The sequence below is a fragment of the Nasonia vitripennis genome, assembly GCF_009193385.2.
Source record: "Nasonia vitripennis strain AsymCx chromosome 2 unlocalized genomic scaffold, Nvit_psr_1.1 chr2_random0005, whole genome shotgun sequence".
NCBI lineage: Eukaryota > Metazoa > Arthropoda > Insecta > Hymenoptera > Pteromalidae > Nasonia > Nasonia vitripennis.
Genome location: NW_022279612.1, coordinates 1559293 through 1583269, shown reverse-complemented (window position 1 = coordinate 1583269; position 23977 = coordinate 1559293). Strand labels below are relative to the sequence as shown.

The window sequence follows — 23977 nt, the reverse complement described above, 5'->3', positions numbered from 1 at the left end:
CAAGCGCAAACGGCACCGTATCGCCGTTCGCCGCTGTAAACCGTAAACCTGGGTCCCTATAAGCTAAAACAATTACAAAAGCGTCGCAGCTAAATTTGGAAATAAAGATCAGAAAATAAAGATAATAAATGACAAGCTTATAATTTTCACAATATTTACATAAAGCACAATAAGTTGCTGAGTAATAAACACTGAACAACGGCTAATTTATATAGACATTTATTCATATTAAATTATATTCAAAGAGAGCCTTAAATGTATGCATCAAAATTACGTTTCTTGCTCCTTGTAATTCAGTGTGATCGGAGAATGCCCAGGTCATCGAGGAAATCTGGAAATCAAGGAAAAGGAATTAGGTCATGGAATACTTGGTGATATGGAAATGTCTGGTAATGTAAGGAAATTTTGCTAAAACGCCTTTTAGTCCACTTTATGGGTAGACATAAAACAGCGACAAACCCCTTTGCAGTAAAGGCAAGTGAAAGCATCCTCTCTTGTGTGCTATGCACTAAAATCACGCTACCTATGCGGGGCACAGACCTACGTTCTTTGCAGCTAAAAAAAAATGTAAAAACGGGTACCTAGCTTGAGCAATTTTCTGGCATAAAAGAGAGTAAAATATTGATCTGCCGATAAGCGAGGCAGCCCGATATTTCTTTCCGTACCCGCGGTGGAATTCTCAACATTAAGTATAGAGGTTATATCCAGAGTAGGATAAGGTACCTTTTAGCATTCTCAGCAAGTCTTAATAAAGCAGCTGTCCTCATAGCGCGAGCTCGTCCTGCATAGCTTTACCTACATAAAAGTGCGTGTCAAAGCGCTTGTCAAAACATTCAACTGTGCGGTTACATTTATCCGGTTTAGGGTTATTCATATTAGCTACGAGCCATATGTACCCATCAAACTTATTAAGCAGTGCGGCTTTAAGATGCCTTTCAAGAAGACTCGAGTGGGTGCAAAAATTCCTTCATGTTCAAAAATTAACGAAGTCAATCATTAGCAGGATCTGTGTCGCCATCTGTTGTCGGATAATGTAACCAAATTCTCACTAGGGATATTCGAGTTGCTTTTGTTCTCTTCAAAAAAAAGTCATGGGCCGCAATTAAATTTATTATATTTCATCGTTAATATCTTTAGACTCAATTAGAGAATCAATGCGAAAATGAGTTTCCTACTGTAAATCAGACCTCGGCTACCAGAAAATCGAGGTTAATTTTCGAAAAACTCATTTTTTCTGGAAATAAATCTTTTTCATTATGCAAATATTTGGGCATTGAGCCCATTTACCATAAAAATATTTGTCCGAAAAGATTTTTTTTCCCGATTCAAAATTATAACGTCTCAAAGTGGTTTCATTCTCAAATTGTCACTCACTTTATTATTCTGTGCGTTAAAAGTATAAGCTAATATATTTCAGCAAAATTAATAACTTTTAGATTTTCTGTAAAAGCCATGGAGTCATGCTAGCAAATTGTGTAAGGAGTGAAATGTTGCCTTTGATTACTAATAGTGTTATTCTATAGTTATATTAATGTAGTTTGTGATTCGCATCGTTTGTCCAATTTTAATATTGAATTTTACACTCCATATTTTGTTAGTATTTTAGATTTTAGTTTGTTTTGACTTTTCAATTTTAAATTGTAAATTGTATTGCATATATTGTTGGTGCATAATAATATTGTTGAATAGTTATTAATTTTCTCTAATTATTAGTGATATATGTGAGTGTCTGTATATGATTTGTTAAATTGCACAAGTGTTGTTTTATTATAAATTAAAAACATAAATTATTGTTTAAAACTTTTTTTATTAAGCATTTACTTTGTTAGCAGTTACATGATATTTGTAGCAGATATATTTTTCTATCAATCTTTAGACTAGTGTAGTATATTATATTTATTTGATTAAAATGATGATTAAAACATCATTTTATTTTAATTTTTATTATTATTATTAATTTTTCAATCCAATAATGATTGTTATTTATGATTGTTTTAATTTGCTGTATATATAATCTATTTACAACTTAATCAATATATGCAATGCATAAATTATAATTTAGTAAAAGTACCTTGTTCAATATTTGTTTGAGAAGTCGATTCTGTGATGCTGTAATCATATATTATTTAGTTAATGATTTACATTTGTATTTTTTATAATTATAAGGCATAGTGTTACATTCAAGGGAGGCAAGATTTAAATCTTGCCTCCCTAGAATGTATTTTTTTTATTATATTAGACTTTGTGTTTTTATGCGGTAGTTGTATATGTATGTCATACATAACTATACACATATAAGTGTTAAGTGGAAGCAAGAGTATAATAAAAAGTTCACCAATTCAAGATTTTAAGTAGTATGTAAATATTAAATGTATAGACGTATATATACATAGTGATAAAAGCAATATAAGTGACTTGCTGCTGTCAGCCACAGCGTAACATAAATTTTGTGAACGCCATGAGAAAGTAGTGGTCGACAAAGACAAGCCTCAACCGTACACAGGCTTATAGAATACGGACTCTGCAATAATATATTGTGATGATGCAAGTGCTTTTAATAAAAAGGAGTAATAAGAAAGTAAAAGGATTACAAGATTTACAAAGTCAGAGGAAAGGGAAGGTTTAGTCAGAAAAGATGTAAAAGGAAGGAAGAGAGGAAACATAGAAGCCTTATAAAAAATTAATATATGAACTATGATATTCTATGAGTTTAAGTGTTTGGTTTACGTAAGAGTAAATGTTTACTATGTTCAGATTTAAATTTAATACAAAAAGTGTGGAAAACTTTATTATTTCAAAAATTTAGTCTAGGCGTAGTGTAGAATATAGTATATTCAACATGTATAGTGAGTTTGAGTGGAAAAAGTTGGTTCGAGCAAGTATGATGTGCAATATAAGGTTATTTCGTATAAAAGTAGTAAAAGTATGCGTATTTATAAATGGTGATGAGTATAGATAATATAGATACAGTGCAAGTGTTTAATATATATACAGGGTGTCCCATTTTAATTTACCACCACCTAAAACAGGTTAATAATTTGCTCTGAGAAAAAAATGTTTCAAATAAAATTTGTTGGGTTCGAAGGGGGGCATCTTTTGGCTATTTTAGCTGCGACCTTGAACATGACCTTCAAGGTCATTTGAAAGTCAAGACCAAATTTTCATATGAAATGTGCATATTTTTATGGCGGATTCGGATTCTACTAAAAAAGAGAAACACTTTTTGTCTGAATCATTTTTTTAAAAATCCCCAAATTTTTGTTGTAAATGGCTTTAAAAAAGTTGAAAAAATCACTAATATCTCTTATTGCCCCACCCTTTAAAAGAAGTTAAAAATTTGCTCTGAGAAAAAAATGTTTCAAATAAAATTTGTTGGGTTAGAAGGGGGGCATCTTTTGGCTATTCCAGCTGTGACCTTGAACATGACCTTCAAGGTCATTTGAATAAGATTTATCACAGATTCGGGTTCTACCAAAAAAGTAACACTTTTTGTCTTAACCATTTTTTGATCATCAATAGGTTAACTGAAAAGAGAATTTGTCCTAGAAATAAGCTGTTTTAGATGAATGTTACTAGCTTCAAACAAAGACAGAGGTATCCTTTTGATCACTTAAGGCAAGACCTTCACGTCCAGCCACTTAAGGCAAGACCCCGTCCAACCACTTAAGGCAAGACCCTATCCAGCCACTTAAGGCAAGACCTTCACGTCCAACCACTTAAGGCAAGACCTTCACGTCCAGCCACTTGAGGCAAGACCCCTTCGTTCAGCTAGTCACGGAAATTTCAACGCCTCAAGTGCTCTATCAATTGCCCATTTTGTTGAATGCACATTTGTATTCTCTGCCGAAAACTTCTTTGGACATCTATTAATGTTTGTGGGGTGAACGCCTGGAATGCTGCAACAATTCTCTCCATCATATTTTGTGCCGTCGTCGGGGCTTCCGCGTAAACTCTCTGCTTCACGGCCCCCCACAGAAAGAAGTCCAATGGGGTCAAATCTGGCGATCGCGCAGGGAATTCACAGATTGGACTACCAATTCCAATCCAACTATTTGGGTATGTCGCGTTCAGAAATCTCCTGACAAGTAGTCTACGATGAGCGGGAGCACCATCTTGCTGGAACCACATGTCTCGCCTTATTTCTAGCGGAATGTTTTCTAGAAGAGGTGGAATTTGGTTCTCGAGAATATCTAAATAAAGCTCGCCGTTTAAATTACGGTCATAAAAAATTGGACCCACAACGTATTCCCCAACTATGCCCGCCCAAACATTAATTGACCACCGTCTTTGTGTACGGTGATCTCGCTGCCAATGTGGATTTTCTTCTGCATAATAATGCGCGTTATGAAGATTAACTCCTCCCATATTGTCGAACTTTGCCTCGTCTGTAAAGAGAGTCCGATCAAAGAAAAATGGATCTATGCGCATTCGTGTTTCCGCCCATTGACAGAATATAAGTCGCCTGGCAGGATCACCAGGCTCCTTACTCCATGCATTCGCTGAATTTGTCGCGTCGAAATATGAGGATCCTCGGCAATTACAGCACGAACCCCAAGTGCAATATGCTCTCTTGGGCCCGTCCGTCGCCTCTTCCTTCTTAAGTTACCTCCTTGAGCTCTTATCGTTAGAAGTTTAATATTCCTCCTAGTAGGATGACGAGCGTCCGGATACCTTTCAGCGTACAGCCTCGCTGCAGCCTTGTAATTGTCGTGACATTCTCCCAGAATCTTGATCATGTTGACTATCTCTACTGGCGTGTAGTCAGCCATTATCTGTTGTAGGTAGATTTTTTAGGGAATATTTAATCTTACTAGAAATAATTTATTATAAGTATTTTTCTGCTCTGAAATTCAGAAAGTCAATGAAAACCTAATGATGAGAAGCTTTGAGGAGCTGTAAGAATTTACAAGCTTTACCAATAGAACGATAACGAAGCAAAAAAATGTCTTTTAGCGAGAAATAAAGCATTTACGAGAAAAATATTTCTTAAAAAGATGCGTACTTTATCAGAGAATCTGAATATGATTTAAAATATGTACAATTTTCATTAAAAAAACTAGCTTGATTTTGATTCTCAGTTGAAAACATGCCCCTTACTGCTCAAACTTGCCCCAGATGATGTCAAACTTGTCCCAGTTGTGACCGTAAACTTGCCCCAGATGATGTCAAATTTTCCGCAGATGACGTAAAACTTGCCCCAGAGAATGTCAAACATACCCCGAAGATTGCAAACTTGCCCCAGAGAATGTCAAACACACCCCGAAGATTGCAAACTTCCCCCATGTGATAAAAAATGAATCAGATTAGCGTTCTAATGAACTTTGGTTCTGTTAATAAATTTTTTGGTAATTTCATTTCTTTGAAAAAGAGTATTTTCCATTAAAGTGATGGTTCTTTCTTAAAATGAATTTAAGGTTCGAGGTCAAGGTCATAGCCAAGCTTCAATTGCCGGAATAAAAATCGAGGATTACCGTTAAATAAATTGACTGACCTTCGAATGACCTTGTTGGTTAAGGACAAGTTCATGGCTAAGGTCATACTTGGACTTAAATTTGTAAAATTGTGTACGTTTCTAATTCCTCGGATAAAATGTAAAATTTTTAACTTCTTTTAAAGGGTGGGGCAATAAGAGATATCTAGTGATTTTTTCAACTTTTTTAAAGCCGTTTACAACAAAAATTTGGGGTTTTTTCAAAAAATGATTCGGACAAAAAGTGTTTCTCTTTTTTAGTAGAATCCGAATCCGCCATAAAAATATGCACATTTCATATGAAAATTTGGTCTTGACTTTCAAATGACCTTGAAGGTCATGTTCAAGGTCACAGCTAAAATAGCCAAAAGATGTCCCCCTTCGAACCCAACAAATTTTATTTGAAACATTTTTTTCTCAGAGCAAATTATTAACCAGTTCTAGGGGGTGGTAAATTAAAATGGGACACCCTGTGTATATATATATATATACCATATATATATATATATATATATATATATATATATATATATGGGGTTTCCGGGAACTAATTCGCACAATAAAGTAAAGAGACGAGGAGGATTCGACCCCACATCCTTGAGATCTTAAGGCGCGTGCTCTAACTACTGAGCCAACGACGCACTACCCTGCACTCGCGCCGACTAGCTCTTACAGGCGCTATTCCCGCCCGTTATAGCCCCCCTCCAGAAGAAGAATTGGCCGGGCCAACTTCACCTTCATCATACTGATTCCCCAGCCACCTAGCCTTGCCACGGAGTCCTCGACAGCTGAACGTCTGACTGGTGACGCTTCAACCCAAGACTCGCCTGGCTCCGACTACAGGAATCTTCCCGGGGCTTAACCGGCTTTCGAACCTTGTGGGTTTTTGAGTTGGGCGCCATGTAACGGGATTTCCGAAAACTAATTCGCACAAAAGTAAAGCGACGAGGAGGATTCAAGATATATATATATATATATATCTTGAATCCTCCTCGTCGCTTTACTTTTGTGCGAATTAGTTTTCGGAAATCCCGTTACATGGCGCCCAACTCAAAAACCCACAAGGTTCGAAAGCCGGTTAAGCCCCGGGAAGATTCCTGTAGTCGGAGCCAGGCGAGTCTTGGGTTGAAGCGTCACCAGTCAGACGTTCAGCTGTCGAGGACTCCGTGGCAAGGCTAGGTGGCTGGGGAATCAGTATGATGAAGGTGAAGTTGGCCCGGCCAATTCTTCTTCTGGAGGGGGGCTATAACGGGCGGGAATAGCGCCTGTAAGAGCTAGTCGGCGCGAGTGCAGGGTAGTGCGTCGTTGGCTCAGTAGTTAGAGCACGCGCCTTAAGATCTCAAGGATGTGGGGTCGAATCCTCCTCGTCTCTTTACTTTTTTGTGCGAATTAGTTCCCGGAAACCCCATATATATATATATATATATATATATATATATATATATATATATATATATATATATATATATATATATATATATATATATATATATATATATATATATATATATATATATATATATATATATATATATATATATATATATATGGTGTACACGTTGGTGTAAGATTTAACCTTAAGTTTTCGAAAAAATATTGACAAAAAATAAATCGAATAAAGCTAATGAGTAGCTACAAGTAAAGATTCAAGAAGTATATTTAACTTGCAGAGAACGATAAATTCATATAAAAATAAGAATTAAGATAACAAAAAAATCCGTCCGGATCCTGATTTTGGTTATGATTTATGCCTTCTTTCTTTAATTAATTTGGTCTGTAAAATGCAAAGCTTCCCTAGGTAGGAAACAAAAACTTAATTGAGTTTTTTCTCAGGAAATAATTAGTGAAATAACTTGATATTTACGCAGTAAGTATTATTTATAATAATCATGAATTTTGTAGAACTAATACAGTGTATTGATCGAGTTATAACGGTTTAAAAAAATTCAGTTTTGGTACATTACAAAAGAACGATAAACTGTAATCTAAATAATCTGCGGTGAAAAGATAGGAAATATTATTCACTTTTAGGTACACATTTACTATTTTTATTAACTCTTTCTATAAAATCATCACAAAAAACTAAATTAAAGAATCGCTACAAAACTAAAACACATTTATGAAATGAAAAAAATATTTTTTTCCTTATTTTGCTACGTAAAAACAAAAAGATGAATCATCAACATATATTAAAGACCACAGGTCATACAACAACGCCGCAATGGTTATTATAAAAAAAAAGTATAATCGAAAATGGGAAGAATCAAAATTAATTTTCAAACGAATTCCAAAAAAATGGAAAAAAAACAAATATTTTAAATGACATTAGCAGTAGAAGTTTGATGTTAATTCAGAACTTTCACTTTTTGAAGTGAATACTTCTATAGGCGCGCTAGGTACACATTTTTACCGGGGAGTGAATCGAGAAAAAACCGACCGTCACGCAGTTACCGAACGGCAGGAGGGGAAGCAGGGGCAACTCTCTCTCTCTCTCTCTCTCTCTCTCTCTCACTCTCCCCTCCACCGCGCTCTCTTCGCCGCGTTCTCTACATACTATACTTCTCTACTACACGCTATACTCTGGACAATGCTATCCCGCGTCCCCACGCGCCTTTCTCTACCTAGCATAAACTGAAATAATGCTATCCCGCGTCTAAGCGTCAGTTGTACGTAAACAGAAATAGCTGAAATATGTTCTGCTCACTGCGTTTTAGAAGATAATCAAAGCATTACAGACATAACTCAATTTATCCATAGATCACTACTTGTATACACTTAAGTAGGATCACGGGAGCTTGGTACAAATGACCATGAAATGCAACTGATTTTAGCAGGAGATTTTAATGTTAACTTTGCTGATGAAAGTGCACAACCATTAATTACATTCCTCAAAGATAAATTTCAATTAGACATGAATAATGATGCGTAACAATCAACTACTAAGTATGGCACAACATTAGATGCAGTATTTTCAAGATTTTTATATAAAATCGATTCTAAAACATTTATATCATACTTTAGTTACCACAAACCAATTGTTTCTTTTATTGAATTAAAAAATGAAGATACCCGTGATTCTACCATAGATAAATAAAGTTTGTAAGAAATAAAATAATGTATGAATAACGATAAACATATTTTTATTATTTCACCTATATTAAAAAAAAGAAGTCTACAACACACCTAATTCAGTATTCACTTCTATCGGCTGTCCCTGAGACAGCCACATTTTTTTTTTAATTTTCTCTATTTTGACAAACATTAAATTCTTGACATTTTTATGATTTACAAATTTTATGTAATACAATATGATCGTTCTCAACCAATAGAATGTAATCATCAGACCATGAAAATAATATTTTACAAATAAAAATCACACAAAAACTAAAATGGGGGGTTGCCGAGCGAAGCGAGCCAGGTGGCGAAGCCCTACTAGTGTATATATACGTTTGCAACGTCGCAGCCGCGTCGATACGAGGAATCTCGGTCGATGCATCCAAGCCCTGAGTGCGCAGAAGAAGCAAGCGAGTCGGCTTATTGTTGTCGGAGCTGACCTCTCCTCTAGTTTGAGGAACGGGCTAGCTAACCGTCAACGTCGGCGCGAGAGTGAGCATCATTAGCAGGAGAGCGAGCCTCGTCAGCGCGCGCTGATTGGTCCTCCGCTTGTCGCGAGCCAGTCAGCGGGCGCCGATACGTGGCTCGTTATCCGCGCGGACTGCGAGCCAATCGGGCGCCAGCAAGAAGCGCGGGCTCGACGGGCGCGAGGAGAGAGTCGGAGCACGTCGACGTTTGCGAAAGTTACATTTTCTTCTTTGCTCGTCGACACCAGGTCGACGATTAGAAGAGATTGGGAGAGTCAACGGCGTCGCTGAACCAGCTCGTTTCTTCCCCGTCACGATACTGTTTGCTGACAAGAACGATGTCCGCATCTTTCTCGAGACAGATCTAGCCGAGCAGATCTTGAGACGATTAAATATACTGTATTCTACATGATCACCATGTATATGCATCTTTAGACATACTTTTGTAGACCAATAAAGGTAGAAACTGACATTTCTTCACTACAGCTAGACTAAATTCTTGAAAAAATAAGCTGTTCACACTTGCTTCCGTGAAATACTTGAACAATGACTATATATGTTCAATAGACTATATTCTAAGTCATCACTGAGCACGTGTATATCTATATCTATATATATATATATATATATATATATATATATATATATATATATATATATATATATATATATATATATGATATTTTATTCCCTCTGCATAACCTTAAATCTTAAGATAATATAAATTTATTTTATCTTTCTATATTAAACACTTGCTCTGTAACCGTATATTATTGTACCCGTCACCATGTATATTTACGCATAGTTTTACTAATGTTCATACAAAGTGACATTATATTACACATCATACTTGCTCGAACCAACTTTTTTCAGTCAAACTCACTATATATATATATATATATATATATATATATATATATACACACACGCGCGCACACACACACATACAGATATATAATATACTTAATCTACACTATGCCTAGACTAAATTTTGAAAATAATAAACTTTTCTACAATTTTTATATTAACCTAAAATCTGAACCTAGTAAACATTTATTCTTTCGTGAACCAAACACTCGAACTCATAGTATATCATAGTTTATATATTTATTTTTCTGAAGGCTCACTCTTCTATGCTTTTTCTCTTACTTTCTTTTACATCTTTTCTGACTAAACCTTCCCTTTCCTCTGTCTTCGTAAATCTTGTAATTTTTTTACTTTCTTATAACTCCTTTTTATTAAAAGCACTTGCATCATCACAATATATCATTTCAGAGCCCGTATCCTATAAGCCTATGTACGGTTGCGGCTTGTCTTTGTCGACCACTACTTTCTCATGTTGTTGACTACTGCCCTGAGAGCTGTTATTCGGACGAAATTCTGCGGTTTTGATGCGACAGCAGCGCCATACGGGAGAAAAGAGCACTAAATGGGAACACTGCTGCACGATTTTCGGACAGCGACTACCCGAAATTTTGGGAGAGACGAGCTAGTGCGTTTAGTGCACCGTTCACTCAGGTCGGGGCAGCAGCTGTCCGAACGATTTCTCAGTGCAGAAATTTTCAGCTCTGCCGCCTAGGTGTCGATCGCCGGGTGGGGGTCAGCACGTCGAGGAAGCTTGCACGTGGCCGACGTCCCAACACTCGAACAAACACTCACACAGCACATCGCTTAAACAACTCGCACACACAACGCAACGCACGCTACAAAGCAAAGGTCAATAGTCCTGAAAAGGACGTTCGTGAAGACCTGATACGCTCGATGTACAGAATCAGGAAAACGCAAATGGATGCTGATAAGCTGAAGTGACCGGTTCCTCGGGAGGAGCTGTCAAAACTGAACCGCAGCGCTCGCCACGCTACAGCACGAAATTAAAATCTTCCCTTGGAGAAAGCATACTGTTAATAAAGTTGGCACCGGGTTTTCGTTATTTTTCCATGGAAGTACATCTTCAAACTTCAAAAATTGCCCTTGTGATTTTTTATAGCGTTATTTTACGAGGCGCTACTAATTTTTGTCAAAATTTTTGCCGTTTCAGACTACTGTGCAACGTTTCTGTTTAGGAATGATAGTCTTAAGTAGGGCAAGATAATCAATGGTGTTATTCAGATGAGAAAGTCAGTCCAAGAAAATCCTTGAGTTCATCGGCATATATACCCTAGAAGTCACGGTATGTTAATTTCTTAAGTACGTGGCGCGGCAATTTAAGCTTCAGTGTGGCCGTGATAGAATCATGTTCGTTTGTAAAGGGTATGCCAGCCTTCCAAAATGATAGTAGTTTGCAGCTAAACTGCAGCAACGAATATGAGTAGAACGTGTTCTTTGCGGACGTCTCACAATAAAGATATTTTAGCTTACCTTTTCTAACAAGCATTTTTTCTATGTCTATAATGCGATTAAAAACCAACAGTAGCCTAACATAATCTACGTAAAGATCGTATTTCACTTCCACATTTTTAAAACATTTTTTTCAGATGATTCGTCTGTCGAATGTTCAAGTATTATTTTCGTATAAATTTTAGAATAATTAACTATGTAATCTCTAAGATATTGCGAGAACATACATAAATGGGTTCATACTTACATCAAGACAATATAAAAAAACTTTTTCAAATTCTATACTACATTAGTGGAGTAATCGTTTCTAGCTATGTTATATTTTCGGACTTACAAATGTATTACCGAGCGACGTTAGGAGACAGTGTTTATTAAGAACAAGATTTCGCATCTCAAGTTTCTAAATTTAGTTATTTAACTAATGATTAATTTTCTTACCTATGTTATGCAAATCAGTTTCCTTGGCTGACTGGAAATCTACTACATGACGAACAGATTTAGCCATACATATTCGAATATCGAAAGTATCAACTATTGGCTGTCTAAAATACTCTTTTATTGCGTGACTTCGCATTACTGATAAATCTACGCCATGAAAACATGTTTGATACCAAAAATTTGCTTTGTTGAATTGTTCCATATATAAATTTTCATCTGAAAATGGTGCTATATGTAAGTCTCCTCTAGATGGAAACATTCTACCACCTAGAATTAATAAATTTATAAGTACGTCTTATTTTCGACTATTTTAAAAAGATAATAACAAATTTATGGTTGTATAAAGAAATTATTTGTTAATTAAGATCAAACATTTTTACAAAAACTGTTTTGCCGTCCCACGTGGTAATAAATGAAGCACAGAATATAGGAGAAGAGTCGTGTGCATCAAAGCTGGGCCTCGCGTTTTGGTGCTCATCTTCTATGTACACCGGGAACGTAGTATTTCACCACCATATCATTTCTTTCATAGTTTTTTATTATTTTATATTTTGAATAATATTTTGTTTTAAAATTAAGAAAATAAATTTCCTTATTAAATGTTTTTTTGGTTGAGAAAGCTTTGTAATAGTAAAATTTTTGATTTCATCGTAAACAGTTTAGAAATTTATTTTGAGGTATGTGAAGTTCAAAATACGTGTTTTTAGAAAATGTCCGTATGGATGTATAAATGTGTGAGTTTTTCTATGTGGCGTATGCGTAAGTAGCTCTTCGACACCATTGTTAAACAATACTTCCGTAGGCCCCTTGATTAGCCTAGTTGGCTTCTTCTTTGAGGTTTAACATTTCCATACGTCCCCCATCCACCGAAGTGATTAGGGGTTCAGGGCCAAACAGCTGTTTACAGTCCTCTCCCTTTTTTCCGCCCTCTTTGTAGAGGAAGCAGCTTGGTTCCATCTGGCACTCAGACAAGCGGTGATCGGCTCCTCCACACTTTGCGACGGTACATTGTTCGTCGCAAGGCCGCCTTTTTCCGAGAAAATAAAAATTGCGTTTTGCAATTATTAACGCGTGTGCATTTTATTTTTGTGCGAGCGGACATCGGCTGTATCCGTCGCTGAGAAGCTGCGTCGCGTCGCGTGGCATCACCGAGCGTGCGCTGATAGGATCGCGCGCGGGATTCTCGCAGAGTGTAGAGCGGGAAGCGAAGAGTGTAAGTGTAGTGAGATAGAAAGAGAGAGAGAGAGAGAGAGAGAGAGAGAGAGAGAGAGAGAGAGAGAGCCGGTCCAGCACCAGGTCTAGAGGAAGAGGACGCGGGCGCACTGTCTTAACGAGAGGACGCAGGAGAGCTCAGACAGTAGCGAGGAAGCTGAAGAAGAAGACGTGCGAGAGGAAATCTAATAAAATGAAGAAGAAGATGAACGGGAGAGAGAGTTCGATGAGGAGACGTGGAGAAAGGTAGCGTAAGGAGCCGGGTGTGCGTGTGAGAGAGAGAGAGACTTGAGTGTGTTGCGAGAGTGTAGCGTGTGAGACATGTGTGTGCGAGAGACATGTGTGTGCGAGAGACATGTGTGTGTCCATGTCCCTTATTTCCAGGGTAGCATTCCGTTCTTCCTTTTTCACCAGTCCGAGGCCCAGCATTGCTTTTTCGCTGTAAACGCTGTCCTGTCAGAATCAGTCTCTCTTCCCAGTTTTAGGTAGACGTCTTTACTTCTGTTTGGCCTGACTCCCTGTACCATCGTTCCAGTGGTGTCCGGATTTACATTCTTTCGGATTTTTCTCAGAACTTCTGCATACGTCTTGTTTGGTCCCACTTTCACTAGTAGCCCTTCGAGCCGTTAGTTCTTGTTGGGCCTGACTTTCGCCAGTGACTCTGATGCATTGTGAGGGACTCTCGGAACGGGGTTCTCACGCTGCATCGCCACTTTCTCACGTCGTTGTCTCTTTGCACCTCGCTTTTCTTCGATCTTCTATTCTGGGCTGTTAGACGGGCTTTCTCTTGACCTCCTGCTTCCGATACTGGCTAGGACCACGTCCTTAAGGAGCCGTCCATGCGCGCTTCTCCTTGCTTTTTTTCGTGTCGCGTGCCACATTTCGTAATAATCAACGTCACCTTCATAGCGTTTATCTTCACGATCTCCTTTCTTGTGCTTTTCTCTTAACTGGGTCAGCAGAACTTTAAGTTGTTTAGCCCGTTCTGCGCTGCGTTTTACGTCCTTTGGTGCAGACTGGCAATCCTCGATAAGCTCATCCACTTCCTTCTCCAGCTTTGTTATATACTCCTCGTCTTCCTAGCAAACTTTTATGGCTTCTTGACAGAACTTCCCGTATACCGCAATTTGTCAGGTTGGCGAGGTGCTGTCCGTGGTCTTAGCGCTAGCAACGCTCGCCAAACTTTCCATACTGCTCGTTCTTGGTCCAAGAAATTCTCCTGCTAGTCAATGCTCTGGCACCTTTAAAAGATACGCACTCTTTTACTCTATCTTCTCTAGCTCTTCCAACGCCTGTTTTAATTGGCCCGTGCACGTTGGTTCTACCCTTGGCGTACTCGATTGTTTCCCTGATTGTATCCTTTAGGACCGTCAAGTGGCCACCTTGCTTTCCTGGTTTGGGGTTTGAGATCCCCGATGTCGATGAGTCTGGCGCTTTTTCGGTAACTGTTGCTAACCCCTTTCTCCTCTTCCAGCTGTCAACTGTCGTCTTTCGTTTGTTCGCACAGCTGTGGAATGCGTGTATATGACCGTTTAATGTTCTGTAATAAAACCGCTTCTCCTTTTCAGCTTGTGAGGCGGGTTTTGAAAATATGATTTCGTTGCTTCTTCTTCTCGCTCGTGGCTGGTGTGGGGCATTGTTTTTTGGGGTACATGTGATTTATCGTGAGTTTGTCTTGGCGTAAAGTTTTGTAGGAATCATAAAACTTCTTATGATTTCTGTATTATACGTTCTTCTGATTTATGAATATGCGTATTGATAATTTTTAAATCATGTCGCATTTAATTCGATTCCATGATCTATTGTTTTTTTGTTTCTCATAAAAATGTATAATATCGTCGCTCCCTACGAAGAGTAGCACTGTTCAAATTTTCCGTCATAAGTAGCACAACTCATTTCACGCACGCTAGACTAGCACAACTCAAAATTTCCCGCGAAGACTAGCACAACTCAAACTTTCTCACAACTTAAACAACGAATTTCTATAAGAATTTCCCGATTTTTGCAAAACTGTCCCTAATGAACATTTTTAAATATTCACAATTTAAAACTTTTTACCGAATTTAAAATTGTTTTCACAAATTCAATAATTTTTTACAAACATTTTTTAAAATTATTCACTTTTTTTAGAAACCTTCTATAACTTTCAAAACCTTTTTAAACTTTGAGGTTTGTCTGTCTTTGTCCAAGGTTTTCATGAACTTAACCAACAAAATAATTCAATAAAAACGTAAAATACTCACATTTTAAGTAATTTAAAGTCGCGAGTTGTGCTACTCTTGACCGCATTTCTAAACTGTGCTACTCTTCGCGGTAAATCGTGAGTTATGCTAGTTTTCGTTTAAAAATTTGAACTGTGCTAGTCTTTGTACGGTGCGACGATGTATTCATAATGCATTCTTATTGAGTTTGAGTGAGTCATCACTTTTGTTGTTATGTGTTTGTTAGTATGAAATGACGAATACTGTGTGTTATTTATCCATATCACAAGATGTAATCTGCAGATTCGGTCCAGATAAAAGAGATGCTGCAAATAATTATTTCTGCAGATATGATTTTTTTTTCAAGCTATGTGTTTATGAAAATGAAATAACGAAAATCTTTAAGTAATCATTTTCTTTATGTAAAGAGCACCCTCATGAGTTTTTTCAGTAGGTTAAGATAAATTAATATTAAACAATATAAATTTCTTAAAATAAATCAAAATGTATAATCAAATAGTTGTTCTAAACAAACATTACAATTAATTATATACTTAGAATAATATTATACATATTTTTATTAAAATATCTAAATATATGTTATAAAAATTTATAGTTATATGTATATTCCCGCAAGCCGTGCAACTGCACACCCCAAGCTGATGTAAATTGCTTCCTCCTAAAGGAAGCTTTGAAATAGTAAAATTTTCGGTTTCGTTAAAACTTCGTAGAAATGCATTTAAAGGTGTTTGAAGTTAGAATCATGCGTTTTAAGAAAATGTCCTTGCAGATGGATGTGCGTGTGTGTGTATGTACGTATACTGTTATGATTCTGGAACCACGCGACCGATCGTAATAAAATTTGACATGCATGTATGTTTTCTAATTCTGAATTTGGGAAAAATTTTTTTTTATGATTCTGACCATTTTATAGCTATTTTTCAATTTTTGAAAAAATATTTTTGCTTTTTTTTTGATAAATTTATTTATACAATGTATCCAACAATAGTGTATCTAAAAGAGCATAAAATTGACTACTTTTTCCCGCAAGATTTTTCAGATTGACCGTTCCGTTCATTTTTTATGATTCATTTTTATGATAAAAAATGTGTTTTTTATTAAAAAATTCATATCTTTAAAACTAAATAGTCAAACATTTTAAAAACAATTATGATAATAGAAAACAATAATATCTACTTGCTATAAAAATATTAAACTATTGTAACAAATTGTTTTCGAGCTCAAAATCGAAAACTAAAAAAAATGGTTTTCTATGTCGTACGATTACGGGAGTAAAGGCTTTCACTAAGTTAAAATTTTGGGAAAATATCGATCATCACCTCAGCTAGATTATTTTTGCAGCTTATGAGACCGTTTAGTTTAAAAGATATAAGGATTCAATTTTTTCGTCTCTTACCCTGTATACCCTGTATGACTAGTAGTAGAAACTGTCCGTGCAGATAACTTTTGTGTGTGTGTGTGTGTGTGTACATATACCGTCATGACATGCATATATGTCTACTGATTTGGAATTTGGGTACATTCTATTTCAAGATTCTAACCATTATATGAACATTTTATGGTCATTTTATGGTCATTTTATGTCTATTTTTCAATTTTTGAAAAGCTATTTTACTTTTTAGGCACGACCGCGACACGGAAGTGCTTTATAGTTATGTCATCGAAAAAGTGTGAGATGCAATATCTCACGCAATTTCTGACCAATCGAGCTAAATTTTGGGAGGAGTCTCCTCTCGCACAAACCTAAAAACTAATTTTATTTTAATCCAATCGTCTACGTTTTTTACAATGCGGGCACAATATGTCCAATTTTTGCGTATTTTTTGAATAAAAATTTTGGTGTTACACGATTATTTCTGCGAGACTTTTATCAATCGATCTAAAATTTTGTGTGCGAACTCCCTTCGTAATAGTTAGGTGCCAAATTTATTTTGGGCTTGATCCTGTATGAATACGCAGAATGCGGTTACATCAAAAAATCGCTAAAAACGGTTTTTTGGCTATAACTCGAATTCTATGCATTATACAAAAGAAAGTTAAATAGAAAAATTGTAGATCTCAAAGAAATACAAGTTTTTCCTATCAACACTTAAGCGTGAAAATGCTTTCAATCCGAGTTAACAGGCCAAAATCGATTTTTTTATAGCGATAAACCAGTATTTATCATAAAACATAGAGGCTATACATTTTACATAAAAACCTTAAATGTAAAAGTTATAGATATTTTGAAAATACAACTTTTCACTGTGACAAACATTTTTTCAAAACGCTTATACATAAACAAGAACCTTAGAATCGATTTTTGGCACATATAATTGCATAACAATTTCGGTGTGACACGCCCTATCTGGCCCAAAAGCTTTAATATCAAGGCGAGCGCGCAGCGCGAGCGTCAGCGGTCATGCCTTACATGCAAAACGCGAGGCGTTTTGCGCGCTAATTTTTTTAAACTAAATAGCCAAGAGTTTTGAAAAAATAATTATAATTGAAAATAGATAATATCTACTTCCTGTGAAAATGTTAAGCCATTTTGATGAAAGCCGTTCTGTTTTAGATGACATGTACCTTTTACCTATTAAAAAAGCAAAAAATGCTTAGATTACCTATGACTTGACCCTCTGTAACTCGAAGAATATTAATGAAAAAATTCTGAAATAATTTACGAGATCCTTGGAACACTCCACGAACATATTTCCACAGTTTCAAGACAAGGCAATACTGTATATTTGAACAACATTTTATGTATTGGAACTAAAAATTCAGTTGGAGGAAGCTACGTGCCAAATAATTGGCAGCGGTTTTTTTAATATTTCAACATTCTCATCAATTATCTATAATCATCCCTATTGATGAATCTCAAATAAGATCTCCACTATTATATATGTAGACTTTGTTTGTACCAATATTAATATTACTTTTAGGAATGATCCGAGTAGTTGGAATTTTTATTATAAGCTTTAATTATGCATTCTCATTATTTATGGGCGCAACTTGCATTTTTCACTTTCTTCTACGATTACTTCTACGATTAGTTCGTGAATGATCTGAGTAGTTAATATGACACTTTTCTCAAATTTATTTAGACGTAGAATTTATTCGCATTTTGTAACGGGGTTTTCTAATGCGTCGAACGCGATAACCGACACGTCACCGAGAGTGTAACCCTCACTTTTTCTCCGCGGTAAATTAGAAGATCTCGTTGACAAACGCGAGGTAAGTGAAGCTCACCTCGCTTTCGCGTTCAGACTTGCACCGGCTACAGGGTTTCCCGTGAGCCTTAAACTGGAGTCAGGGTGAATAAGAACACGGAGGTGTAAACAACAGAATAATAAACTATATTGAAATCAAAATCATAATCGGAAATACAAAAGACGCGTCGCCTGAAGCGACGTAAGTAAGTAGTTATACTTTTAACTACTAGCTCTAGATATAAGTTTTAATCATGTTTAGCATAGGTTGATGACTCTATTTTTAGCTAATAATACAGGCTTTCTGCCATTCTAGGACCTATGCATGGACTTTTGCACTATAAAAAGGTAGCTACCCCGGTTTAAAAAAATTTGGTTAATTTAGTATATTAATTTAATCCCAAATATTCATGTAATAAAATCATGTACAAAAATTATATAATTTGTAACATAACAAAATTTTGCCGTGCAACAACGGCGTTCGGCGCGGTCGGGGTAGACCGTCTCAAGGCTGTATGAATGAGAGTACATGCGGGGAGATGACGAGCAACGTTGGCGCAGCAGCAACCATTTACCTCGACAGGGCGTTCAAGTCGGCTCCACGTACCGTAAGACAGCCGATGCAGGTGGCAGAACCCTTTGTGGGGTCTGCTTATGTGAGAGTCTGATGCAGCAAGACCACCGTCAAAGCAGCTCGCCTGCACGAACGTCAGGAGCAAAAACTACAGCGTCTCGCGTTCGTAGTGACGGATACCACCCAAGTCAAGGTCCCTGACGACGGGGCATTGGGAGTCGCTACAGGTTCCACGGCCAAGAGCAATCTGAATGTTACGAAAGTTTGAATTTTGCGGCTATCTTCTCCGACAGTGTGTCCGCGGGGATATCAGTGCGCATGCGCGACCGCGCGACGCGGAAACGGTGCACGAACCGATAGTGTTGCGAGCAAGCGGAATGTTGGGCCGCGACGCGCTGGCCAATCAGCGCTCCCGCGACACGCCGGCTAGAGAGAGCAGAGTGGTGGCCGCGAGCCGCGAGCGCTTTAGCTGGCACTGGCCTACCCCGACTGCTTCTAAACGTACGTGCTCCCGGTATTCCAGCTTTGCCCCGGTAACAATCTTCGGCTCAACCTTTGGAGGATTTCTTTGTAAGGTCAGTGAGTCGTTTCCTTTTCTCCGGTCGAATCAATCTCGCGGGTGAACAGCAGTTCCACGTTTTGGTCTCACGAACGGTTCGGGCTATCTCGCGTGTGTACTGGTTACCTTCGGATCACTGTCTTACTTTTTATCTTGTGTTCCCGACCCGAAGAAAGGGCTATCTTGTTTGTAGTGCGAATCACGAGTTATCTTATCGTGTGACAATAAATCGTAGAAATAAGAATTGAGTGCAAACTGTAGAAATAAGGATTTGGTAAAACCGTCAAATAATATTTGGCGCCGGCACCTGGACGCACGAGGCGTAAGATGGTCGGGCAATCTTAGAATACGTCGTTCTGGCGTTTGCGGAATTCGCTTTCGACCAAAATGTGAGAGTGAGTGTGTAACAAAGCGTTTTATCGAGTGTGTTAACTTGTTGTTCCTCGAGCCTTGAGACGCGTGATATACATATATCTGTTTGTTATGGTTGTCTATGTTTACGGGCTATCTTAATAATTTGTGCGGATCTCGAATCATCGAAAGGTATTTCAAATCTGGCTCACATTACATTACATAAATTTTTTATAAAAATATAGCAGTCAGAGGTCTAAAAACTTGCATGGTGCTTTAAAATGTCCATTTGTAACATACAATACATAAAAAATTGTGCATTTCTAAGTGTATTATGTTTTCCCAGATAAAGTTAATACGCGTTTCAACTTTCTGTTCATCGATAAAAGAAATTTTCAGCTTTTCACGCTTTGGATCAATTTTCTCTTGAATTTTATTATTTAAAAACCATGTTTAAAATTTATAAATGAAAATCCTTTGTATATCAATACATCTTCATGTATTTTATAATATAAATATTGTACTATTTAATACTTTATTCCAAAATGATACTTCATTAACTTCTCTGAAGAAAACTATGAGAAAAGTAAGGTTGCGGCAAAGATGTATGTTGACTGTTAAAATAGGCATATTTAACAGTTAACACAGCTATATTATGCCAAATAGCTGTATTTTAATAGTTAACATATGGCTCCTGTACGAGTTTTAATAGACCTTGTAAAGTAATAATCAGATAAAAAATATTAGAAAACGCTCTTGTATAAATTTTATTAATGCTAAGTGACTTTGGAATTATATAATATCAAAATTCAAAATTTTGTCTTTTATCGGCCTTTTGGGTCTGAATACCAGATCTGGTAGTTTTAGAAATACAATGATGTGTGATTCTAACTGATTCAGCCGCCTCTGGCATTTCCAAAAAAGTATTTAATCACTAGTTTATCACTATTAGTTCAAATGTTGTAAGAGAAGCGAAAGTTTTACTTGCCGTTTTGAAATTCGCACTCGCATATAATCTTTGCCATTTCGGAATAGCAGATCTATTCAAAATGATCAACTGTTTCATTGGTACCCATTATAAAGTTGATGAATTGTTTAATTCAAATGCAGGAATAGATTTTCTTGCCGTGTGCCCTTATTGCGAAAAGTATATAAAACAGTTTCATCGTGAAGTTACATGCACTTCCTGCAATGACAGAGTTTTATTAAAAAGTCCAACTTACGTAGATTACTTTGCTATTTTTAATATAGATAATAAAATCACTTTGTTGATGAAAGAAAACTCTTAACACTTCAATTCTGTACTTGAAAAACGAAATACAATCAATTCAGATGTTGAAGATTGTACCGATGGAATTGCATACAAAAAGTTCATACAGTCGATACTATATGGTTTGGAAAAGACAAACTTCATATGGATATTTTTTTGAAATCTTACGTTTCTTATATGAACAAACTGGAAAGTGTAGGTGTTAAGTACAACATTAATAGAGCAGAACGACGAATTAAAGTCTGTGTATTATGTTGTTGTGTTGAGTCAGTAGCTAGATCTCCGATGCAAGGCTTTGTGCAATATAATGGCTACTTCAGAGTATGTAGCTGGTGTTTACACCTAGGTGTATATGTTTGCATGTTAAGAGGGGGTACTGTAAAGTATGTCCTTTTAGATGAATCGTTGCCAAAAAGAACTGAAAGGCATACGTGGTAACATATGTAAATAAGTATAGGATCACACAATCCAGTTTACGGTGTAAAAAGGCCATCGATTTTAGTAACATTAGATAAATTCGACATGATTCTGGTCTTGTGTCGGATAGTATGCATTGCATTTCTCTAGGTATTGCATATCAATTTTTAGGGTACTCGTTGAACACTTCTAATAGAACATATTCTTTGTCCAATGATGATATTTCTACAATAAATGAAATTTTGTTGTCGATAAAGGCTCCAAACCATTTAGCTTGATTAACTCGTTCTATTGATGATAAACGTTGGTGGAAGGCGCGAGAATGGGAGAACTGGACACTGTATTACAGTATACCTATATTAATGTGTTTTCCGCATATTTTTGATTATACACTGTCCGGTAGTTTTAACCGTTCTGCCTTCGTATCAACTGTTCAGTAAGAACGACGGTGTGCCACTGGTAGTTTTGGCGAGTCGCGACTCGTAAAATTGGTAGCTTACGCGGGACACCAGCAAAAACGACCGAACTGATTCTTTGAAACTGCTGAACTCTACGGTAATTTTGGCGAGTCTTCGTACAATGACGGATTACTGGTGCGAGTTCAGTTAAAATAGCTGTTTTTTTTCAGTCTATGAAATATTAGGCACTGTTTGTGGATGCTTTTTATTTACTTAACATCAAATACATATTCTGCAATGAACTAGAGCGCACTGATATGCTGCTTATACAGAGTATTATTGTTTACAAAGTGCTATGACTTACAACGTCCATCAACTATTGCATTTGACACAAAGTGTGGTAAATTGGGGTCTACTAGGGGCACACGGTGGCTATTGTTTTGAGAATGGCAATGGCCAATTAGTTCGCAAAATGCATGCTGCTGAAGGCGTTATATACCAATTATGTCGTTCAATCAGTTTGCCTCAAAGTGAATTGATTTTATTAATTTATTTATTAAATTGGTCGCTTACGCTGGAAACCAGCAAAAACGGTTGAACTGATTCTTAAAAACTGCTAAACTCTACGGTAATTTTGGCGAGTCTTCGTACAATGACGGATTACTGGTGCGAGTTCAGTTAAAATGGCTGTGTTTTTTTTCAGTGTATATGGCTAAACATTCCGTAATGACATACCGTACGCTTAATTTCTATCTTACATTGTATTACTTTTACTTTTCTAAATTCTGCCAATTATAGTAGTTGTATGGTGGCGTTTGCGGCGTTTACATCTTCTTCACGGAAATCGCACTTCCCCGAATCAAGTAGAGTACGTGGTGATGATTGGATCAGATGCCTCGCAATCGAATCCTACTATAGCTTGACTTGTTTTAAGCGTTGCAAAAATTAAAATAATTTTAGGAATCATTGTGTCCAAGTTTCCTAAAAAGAAAAATATTTTAGAATCATGTATAGCAACGGCTTAATTTATTTACATGAACAGTTTTTGGTTTTCCGTTATAATTTATAATGACGTTACTATTTTCATTTACTTTTACTATTTTAATATGGCCCTAGGTTATGATTCTTTTCGAATTAACCTGGTTTTGGCTCTTTTATTAACCATACCTTATCGCCAATTTTTAGTTCTATTGGATTTACGTAACGATCACAATATTCTTTTGATTTCATTTTTGAATTAATCAAATTTTCTCGAGCAATCATTGTAATTTCTTTTAATTTCGTTACTAAATTGTCCAAATAACCATTAAAAGTAGGCAATTGTTTATTTTTCTTTAAGGTAGTTCACTAAAAATTTCAACTTTCATACAGATCCTTGATTTTTGAGTATGTTATAGATGACGATTCAGCGGACACAGTGATATTTTTTTTAAGGTACCAAGCGGTGCTCGTTTTCGAGATATTAAAGCCCAAAGTTGAGTGTTTTTATACAGGAGTAAATCGGAAACGCGCTTCGAAACGGACATTTCATCTAACTACATAAAGCGTATATCATGTGGAATTTTAAAAAACTAGTATGTTCAACTTTAGAATATAAAGATTAGGATTCGATTTTGAGAAATATAGCAAGCGGTATTACTTTTCGAGATATTTTAATCCGAAATACGCATGTCTTACTTGGTCGGATGGGTCGCACGCACGAGAGGGGAGAGACGCACGAAACGTGACAACGTCGCAACTCGACGAACACGTGTATCGTCGGTAATACCTATGGTAAAACAGTATATTACCCGCATGGGACTATTATAATAATTATATTTATAATATTATAATATTATTATTAAATATTTTAAAAGAAAAATAGTAGTAGTGGTAGGAAATTAAGAAATCAAATTATAATTAAACCTTTTTTATTAGTATAAAATGTATTTTTTAAACTTCTGTTTTAAATTCTTTATTT

General features: G+C 36.5%; 1 protein-coding gene across 6 annotated transcripts in view; it reads right to left on the bottom strand.

The window, feature by feature from the left end:
- Positions 1-23977, bottom strand: part of LOC107981980 (histone-arginine methyltransferase CARMER) — a 325591-nt gene that overhangs the window by 182486 nt on the left and 119128 nt on the right. For 5 of the 6 annotated variants that reach the window (XM_031925137.2, XM_031925140.2, XM_031925138.2 and 2 more), the window contains one exon: positions 11827-12093. The exons of the other annotated variant lie outside the window; for it this stretch is intronic. In XM_031925137.2, coding sequence (XP_031780997.1) covers positions 11827-12093 — 267 coding nt within the window. The remainder of the gene's footprint in view (positions 1-11826; positions 12094-23977) is intronic. 6 annotated transcript variants of the gene reach the window in all.